Source organism: Eptesicus fuscus, chromosome 12 (assembly GCF_027574615.1).
Source record: "Eptesicus fuscus isolate TK198812 chromosome 12, DD_ASM_mEF_20220401, whole genome shotgun sequence".
NCBI classification, from domain to species: domain Eukaryota; kingdom Metazoa; phylum Chordata; class Mammalia; order Chiroptera; family Vespertilionidae; genus Eptesicus; species Eptesicus fuscus.
Window position 1 is genome coordinate 12,857,444 of NC_072484.1, and position 8,642 is coordinate 12,866,085.

General features: G+C 52.1%; 1 protein-coding gene across 1 annotated transcript; it reads left to right on the forward strand.

The window, feature by feature from the left end:
- The first annotated feature begins 5,639 nt into the window (after positions 1-5,639).
- Positions 5,640-8,286, forward strand: CD93 (CD93 molecule). The gene is made up of 2 exons (XM_008141140.3): positions 5,640-7,563; positions 7,836-8,286. The coding sequence occupies exons 1-2, from the start codon at positions 5,777-5,779 to the stop codon at positions 7,858-7,860; spliced, it is 1,812 nt and encodes a 603-aa protein (XP_008139362.2). The 5' UTR covers positions 5,640-5,776; the 3' UTR covers positions 7,861-8,286.
- The last annotated feature ends 356 nt before the right edge of the window (positions 8,287-8,642 follow it).

Consider the following 8,642-nt stretch of genomic DNA (forward strand, 5'->3'; position numbering starts at 1 on the left):
TCCTCCTTGTGATTTATCTCTTTCCAGATGCTGATAAGCAGCCTTTGCTTATCAAAGCCAGTTGCCAGGAGGCCCAAGTTAACCTTAAAAACAACATTCAGAGGCAAGACAGGGGAGGGTGGGTGGTGGTGGTAGTGAGGGGGGCTTGGGTTGAAGAGATCAACCAAAGAACTTGTATGCATATAAGCATAACCAATGGACACAGACAATGGGGGTGTGTGTTTGAAGGCTGGGGTGGGGGCAGGCTGGGAGAGGACAATGGGGCGCGGGGGAGGGGAAGGGACACATGTAATACGTCTAATAATAAAGAATTTTTTTAAAGTAACAATAAAATTAAAAACAGCAACAACAAAAATAAACAGCATCCAGCCAGGCAAATTTTCTACAAGTGTTGTGCATGATAAATTCCATTGGGAGACTATTCGGGAGAAGTGGAAAAATCAACAATGCTCTGTGAGGATGCTAACCCAGCCAAGTAGCCAGACAGAGAAGGTGGAGAAGTCTCTGAAAAAAGACAAGCTCCTAGTCTCCAGCAAATGTAACAGGGGGTTTCTCCTTGTCATTTTTGCCTTTGTCTGTTTCATTACCATCATAGGGACAGGCCTCTGGTCTGTGCACCAGCCCCCATAGGAAGTGTTCACAGCTATTGTCTTCTTTAATGCAATCCTCGCAGCAGCATCTTGGCGCCACGACCCTTATTCTTCCCATTTGACAAATGAGGAAGACAAGATCTCTGGAGGTGAGGAGGTGGGGTCTAATTCCAAAGCCAGCAAGTGGTCAAGGTGGGGCTTCAGTTTCAGTCACTGGAGGCAGAGTCTTGGGAGTTCTCAGCTCCTGGGCCTCCTGGCGTGATGGCTGCTCACACCTCCTGCCAGGCACTCTTCTGAGAGTGTTCCAGGTACTGATTTATGCAATCCTCACAAAGCCTCCTGAGATGCGAAGTTGCACTGTCCCCCCTTGTTTCAGTTGAAGAACCAGTCACAGATGGTTGTGCTGCACAACATGAACAGAGTGGTTCGGTAGCTTGTCTAAGGTCACACAGCTAGTGAGTGTCAGAGTGGGATTTGAACCCAGGGTAGATGTGTTCTATCCCTTCAACGAAGAACAGTCAGAAAATTGGCAAGCTGCCCCACCGGGAGAAGTGTGTCCTAGTGTGGTTTTGCACTCCTGGCATACTTGTACCCCAGGTGCGTTGGTGCAGCAGCTCAGACCTCGGTATAATGGAATTACTTTCAGAAATAATCATGTCATAATCAGCATTAATAATTTTTAATTTTGTTCTTTAGTTGTTTTTTTGTTTGTTTTATTTGTGTTTTTTTTTTTTTTTTATTGATTTCAGAGAGGAAGGAAGAGGGAGAGAGAGAAGGAAACATCAATGATGAGAGAGAATCATTGATCGGCTGCCTCCTGCATGCCCCACACTGGGGATTGAGCCCACACCCCAGGCATGTGCCTTTACTGGGAATCAAACCGTGACCTCCTGGTTCATAGGTCAATGCTCAACCACTGAGTCATGCTGGACAGGCTTGTTCATCAATTTCAACACAAACTATTAAAAAGGATGACATTTCAATTTGTAAAAATGTTATTCAGGTGCAGGCCAACTAATATTTGCACTTACTAAAGATATCATGCCTCACTATTCCCACTCTTTTCCCTTGTTTTAAACTTTCAACCCAGAAACTCCGAGCAATCACAGAGGATGATGAAATTGAAGTGAGTCTGGTTTTATTTCTTTCTCCTCACAGTCTCTACCATCATTGTTCATGGCAAATCAACTGTGTCTGTGCAGGGATATATATGTGTGGCCCATCCAGCTGAGCGACTCCCACCCACCAGGAACTTGCTCCGGAAGGCACGTGGGTGGGAAGGCATGAGGGCTGGGGATGTGCATTGCAAGTGGGAATTCCCCAAACCTCCATGTGGAATACAATGCTTATTAAAGCATGCGCAATTAAAAGGTGCTAATCTGAAGTCTGCATCTATATTATTAAAATAACCAAGGCCACCACAATTGTTTAGAATTTAGACCAACAACGAACGAAAGTGTTTTTTTCGGGAAGGAGAATTTTATCATTGACCTTGTTAGTGGGGCTTGGTGAAAATAAACAGATAATTTAAAAGACCAATTTTTTACTACTGTGTACATTGTCTGCTGACCTTGTGGACATCATGGTCCCTCCTCAGGGACAGAGAGAAAGTCAGAGGGAGCCAAGGAGAGAGGGGAGAGCCAGTAAAGCAACTGCACCGTATCTCGAAGCTCAGTGGGTCAGCAAGAGGAATATGGCATCTATGCTGGGCAGATAGGTGGTTCACTGCCTTATGCCTTCGGGTGAGGGCTTGGCAGTGGACTCCATTCCCACTACCTCCCCAGTTTGCTTCCTCCCCAAATCCAGAGGATGAAAGAAACAGCAGCTCACTGTTGCTGATGCTAGAGCAAAAAAGGCATCCAGGGTCCTGTTCTCATCTCCATGTTTACAGATCAGGGGACTAGAGCCGAGGCTGAGTTAACGGGGTTATTGGAAATGATGAAGTGGAACCCACAACTCCCAGGTGAGAGCAGTTCCGGCCATTTACGTGGCCTTTCTCACAGTAAGTGCTTCACGGTACTTCCTGGCTCAACGGATGAATGACCTGCACACATGGCTTTGCTAGATCGTTTTCTTCTTTAAGACGTCAACACTCGGCTAAGTGAAGAGTAGTCGATTTTCAAGTTCCCATGTGGAAGATGAAGAATTGCCAGCAAAAGAAGAAATCCTGAAAAAGATCTGGGAGGCAGGGTGGCTAACAAGCGACTCAACCCTTGTCCTTACGCACCAGTGAAGCATCCCGCTGGCGAATCCTGCAGGATCGCGACAGTCAACTGAGGAGCCAGCTGTGGGCTGCAGACAGGAGTCCAAAGCAGAAGAGGTTCCCTACTGTGAGTCTATGCCAGCTCCATTGCAGCTCAAGGCGGACAGACACCGTCAGACTGCTTTTAGAGAATGTGAAGAAGTCACCTGCCCATAACAAGCCTTTAGAAATGCAGCTTCTTCCAGGCAGAGATCAGCACTGACATTCACTAAGCCTCAAAGTGTGCGCAGCAACGCTGGCCCGAAACTCAGGACACCAGCCTTCCCAGGTCCCCTTGAACCTGGCTACTTCCCCAAGTTTGGGAGCAAATTCAGAATCCTGGCAAGTCATGGTGAGAGGGGGTCTGGGAGACTCAGACCCCACAACCAGCCCCTCTGATTGCGCTCCAGCCCAGCCGGGTTTCCTCATCTCCAGTGGGCACAGCCTTTAAGAACCCCAGGACACGGTGGTTCAAGCAGGAAACCAGGAAGCCCTCCTGCATGCCTCCCACCCCCTCCCACCCCACTCCATTCAGCACCAAGAATGGCCTGATCATCTCCTGAATCTGCTGTCCTTCCTCCAGGGGCCTCGCTCAGTCCGAGTCACCCTCCTCTCCGCCTGGGTAGCTGGCTGCTCAGGGTCCCTTAGCTCTCGCCCCTCGCCACAGCAGGAGGGACGCTTTTTCATGCACATCTCAGCATGCCAGCCCCTCAGTGTTTGAGGAACACTGAGTTTGGGGAAACACAGCCCCTCAGTGTTTCCTCAAACAGTGAGCCCTCCATCTTCACTGTTTGGGCTCACAGGGCTCCACCTTCCCCGTCCTTCCTTTTTATTCCTCAGGATATAATCTCACTGCCCTTCCTTTACACCCTGTGAAGGTCACAGCCCTCCCACTACAGGGACTTGGTATGTGCTGGCCCCCTCTATGGGCATCATTCTCCCTCTTAGATATTCCTCCCTTAGCCTCTGGCTTCATTGCCATTCTTCCCCAGAGGAGCCTGGCCCACCACTCACCAAGTCAGGACATCTCTGACACCCTCAACTTCTCCCTGCGGTACCTGTCACAGTTGCGACTGTTCAACTTGTTCAAATATGTCCACTCAGACTTTAAGGATCACAAAGGCAAGATTTCCCTCCCAGATTCTCAGTGCTGATCCCAGCACATAGTAGGGGCTTAATTAACTTTGGGTACATGGGTAGATGGATGGATAGGTAGATGGATAGATGGATAGATGATGGATGGATCTCCATAAGCAGCAGGGAGCACCGGACAGATCCCATAGTTTCTGAGAGAGGGTCCCTGGACTATCTCAAATGCCTTTTTAAAATAAGTAGGACATAAGGAACACCTCTGAAAGATAACCAGCTGAAATCTGAGATGGGCACCTTATTTATGCTTTGGGGAAGCTGAAAGCCAGTGAGTTCCTAAAGCCCATTAAACCCTAAACTAACTCAAATCTCTGTAGAGGGCTGATATGGCAGACGCTGGTACTACACTCACAGCCCGTGGAGGTCCCCTGTGATTTTCCACCTGCGTGTTCCCTCTGGTGTACTGGATCCTCACAGTCAGCCCAGAGCACTAAGGGGCTGCTGCCTCTAGTGAGGAGGGGGCTGAAGGACACCTGTGCCAAGCCCCGCCCCTCAGCTGGGAGATGCTGCCATGTGACCCTCATCGTCTCTCAGAATGTCCCAGGGAACTGAGGTCTAGGGGCCTCAGTGTCACCTGCCCTTTCAGTCACCCTGTGTTGGCTCCTACTTTTTTTGTCTCACTGTTCCTCCCAAATAAACGAATTGCCCTGAATCCTTATCTCAGGGTCTGCTTCTGGGGGACCCCAATCAAAGACAGCCCTAATAAGCACAACAGGCCTGTGACACAGGCAAAAAACACACACCCAAAAACCCTGGTAGTCTAGGGCCTTTGGTGAGTTGCTGTGTGGGAGGTGGTCAGCCAAGATGCCTGGCTCTTGTTAGGAACAACAGAACCACGATGAAGGCAGCGGGAGTCCGGCCTGGACCCTCCCTCTGGGCCCAGATGTCCGACCCTTCCCGGGAGCCCTGAGCGGGGGAGGCAGGGTCAAGCCCAGGGCCAGGAGGCCAGAAACATTTTCCCTTTTTCTTTCTGATGCTTTTGGTGCACTGCCTCCTCCCCACACAGTGTTTGCACTGTGACACCCTGAAAACTGCGAAATTTCGCCCAATTTGGTTTGATGTTCTCAAGGCGCTTGGCGCTGTATGAGACACTCAGACATTCCCACGGCCCAGTTCCTATTTAAAAACTGCCTCTCTATTTAAAGTTCGTGATGGGGGGAATAAAAGAGAAAAGACTCCCAACACTGAAGGGAACATGAGATAGGAAAAGAAAAATCCGCTTTGCTTCTAAAAAAGGCCGAAATGATAACCATCCGTGGTCTCGTGTGTCAAGTCTGGGGATTCTTTCCTCTTTCTGGTTGTTTGCAAACCAGAGTGGAATTTTATTATGGGTTGCTCAGTGAGATTTTCAAGTTCCTGGCCCCCGGAATTCCCTCCTCGCTCTGTAGCATGCCATTTAAGCTCCTCACACGGATGGGAGAGAATGGATCCAAAATAAAACAGCCAGTGTCCCGAGCTGCCTTCCCCCGACGTGGCCGCATTTTCCCAGAGCTTAGCCAGGGACCCAGCAAAGCCGCCTGGCTCCTTTTATGAACAACAAACCCATGATGAAGGCAACAGGAGTCAGAAAACTATTAACTGCAGGAAGTCCCAGTATCCGGTGAGAAATAAGAAATACAACAGCACAGGATGCGCCTTGGGTCAGGGGGACGTGCAAAGCCCGCAGCCTTTGTGTCCTTCTCTGTGCCGGAGTGTCAGTGTCTGAGCCCTCGGCTCCCCTCTGAGCTTGGCTGGGGCGGGCACGGTCACTGTCAGGCTTCCAGCCCCCGCTGCCGAGGGCGACACGGAGACCGCGATGGCCACCTCCGCCAGCCTGCTGCTGCTGCTGCTGCCGCTGCTGAGCCAGCCCTGGCTGGGGGCTGGTGCTGACACACAGGCCGTGGTGTGCGCGGGCACTGCCTGCTACTCAGCCCACTGGGGCAGGCTGCCTGCCGCCGAGGCCCAGCTTCTCTGCAACAAGGATGGGGGCAACCTGGCCACAGTGAGGACTGAGGAGGAGGCCCAGCACATCCAGCGAGCACTGGCCCAGCTCCTACAGCCTGGGGCGCCCTGGACAGGCAAGTTCTGGATAGGACTCCAGCGAGAAAGGGGCAAGTGCTTGGACCCCAGTCTGCCTCTGAGGGGCTTCAGCTGGGTGGGCGGTGGGGAGGACACGCTTTATTCCAACTGGTACAAGGAGCCCAGGAACACTTGCATCTCCAAGCGCTGTGCGTCCCTGATGCTGGACCCGTCCCTCTCTTCCCTCTCCAGCCACCTCCCCAAGTGGTCTGAGGGCCCCTGTGGAAACCCAGGCTCTCCTGTAAGCAACATCGAGGGCTTCGTGTGCAAGTTCAGCTTCAAAGGCATGTGCCGGCCCCTGGCCCTGGGGGGCCCAGGCCAGGTGAACTACTCAACCCCTTTCCAGGCCACCAGCTCCTCCTTGGAGGCTGTGCCCTTCGCCTCGGTGGCCAACGTGGCCTGTGGGGTTGGGGGTGAGAGTGGACAGCATTTCTTCCTGTGCAAGGAGAAGGCCACCGATGTGTTCGACTGGGGCATCTCGGGACCCCTCTGTGCCAGCGCTGAGTACAAATGCAGCTTCAATAACGGGGGCTGCCAGCAGGAATGCTTGGAGGGGGAGGATGGCTCCTTCCGCTGCGGCTGCCGCCCGGGGTTCAGGCTGCTGGATGACCTGGTGACCTGTATCTCCCGGGACCCTTGTAGCTCCAGCCCGTGCAGAGGAGTGGCCACATGTGTCCCCGACTCCCTCTGGAGAAAATACACGTGCCAGTGCCCCGAAGGCTACCAGATGAATGCGACTCAGGGGGACTGTGTGGATGTGGACGAGTGCCAGGCCTCCCCCTGTGAACAGGAGTGTGTCAACACCCCGGGGAGCTTCCACTGCCAGTGCTGGGTGGGCTACGAGCCTGGCGGCCCCCGAGGGGAGGCCTGTCGGGATGTGGATGAGTGTACGAGCCCCGAGGGCGGCCTCTGTGAAGGCTACTGCCTCAACACGCAAGGGTCCTTCCGCTGCACCTGCTTGCCAGGCAGGGAGCTGGCCCCCGACGGGGTCTCCTGTATCACAGGCCCCACGTCCCTGGGACCATCTACCGAGACCTCCCAGGGGCAGGACACCGGAGATAGAGAGGGGAGCCTCATGCCTTCCACCACAACCTCAAGTCCAATGAGGGGCCCTGAGGGCACTTCCAAGGTGGCACCTACCAGGTGGAGACCCTTCCTTGAATCCAATGCCTCTATCACCCCTACGTCACCCCAGTCTCTGGCCACCAGTGGGTCCCCAGGAATCTGGATGGAGCACAGCAGCCATCACCCCACGGCCACCACTGGTCACGAGGAGTCTACGGATGGGGATCTCATTGCCCAAAAAAGGAATGAAGGCCCCGACTGGCAAAAGCTGCTTTTGTTCTACATCCTCGGCACGGTGGCGGCCATCTTATTCCTGCTGGCTCTGGCCCTGGGGCTGCTGGTCTACCGCAAGCGGAGAGCCAAGCGGGAGGAGAAGGAGAAGAAGCCTCAGAGCGCGGCAGACAGCTACTCCTGGGTTCCGGAGAGAGCTGAGAGCAGGGCCATGGAGAACCAGTACAGGTAAAGAGGGCTGAGGTTACCCAGGGGGGCAGGAGGGGGCAGACACAGGGTAGGGGGTGGGCAACAACCCCAGTAACAGGTAGAAGGTGGGGGCAGGCACCGTCCAAGCTGGACAGTAAACCCAACCCTGCTGTGAACCCGGAGGCATGCTGGAGCTCCCTTAGGACAGTTGATCTGCTTGCAGCTCAGGTGCACATGGGCCTCCCCCAGGGTCTAGACACGCACGGCAGGGCCCACCAGCTTCCAACGCTGTCACCTTCTGTTTCCCATAGTCCAACACCTGGGACAGACTGCTGAAGGTGCGGTGGCCCCAGAGACACTGCCAGTCAGTTGCCACCATCCTCAGAGCTCAGATGGAGGGACCCACATCCTTCTGAAAGACTGGACTGGAATCTTAGCAAACAATTGTCAACTTTCTCCTTAAAAGCCTGGCCACTTGGAATGGTCAGCTGTATCCTAAATGCGTGTGATATCCCCGGAGTGGAAGCCATGGGTTGTGGTGTCATGGCGGGGAATTTTATGAATATTACCAATTGTCACTCAGTCTCCCTTTTCAAATTCGAATACAATGGATTTTCTTTTTCTGCACTGGTTCTGGATTATGTCAGGTGCTAATGGGCTCCCTTTGAACGGATTCTCTGCTCACTGGAGTCATCAAAGAAGAAAAGGGGTCTAATAATGCTAATTAGTATAATGGAGACTAAGTAAATTATTGTGTAATTATGTAAGGAGTTATTTTTATTTTTATTTTTTTTTTTGTCAAAGGGAACAGACATATTTAGGACTGAAAACATGTCTTTGCATTTCCATTCATGCATTTTCCCATCACAAGTCCTGCTCTCCTTGATGTTGTTGAAATCCTCCACTTAGTTAGCAAGGAGGTAGGGAGTTTAGAAATCACATGTCTCGTTCTTAAGTTTCTGAGAGTCTTGGCTTTATTTGCCAGTGAAACTTGAAAAATGTGGAGAAAGTTGTATGAAGCGAGTTAAAACGGTTTTGAAAATAATCAAAAGTGCTGAAGAGGGAGGCCAGGGTTTGTTCCACAAACACTTGAATCTAATTTCATCTAAATGTTCTGA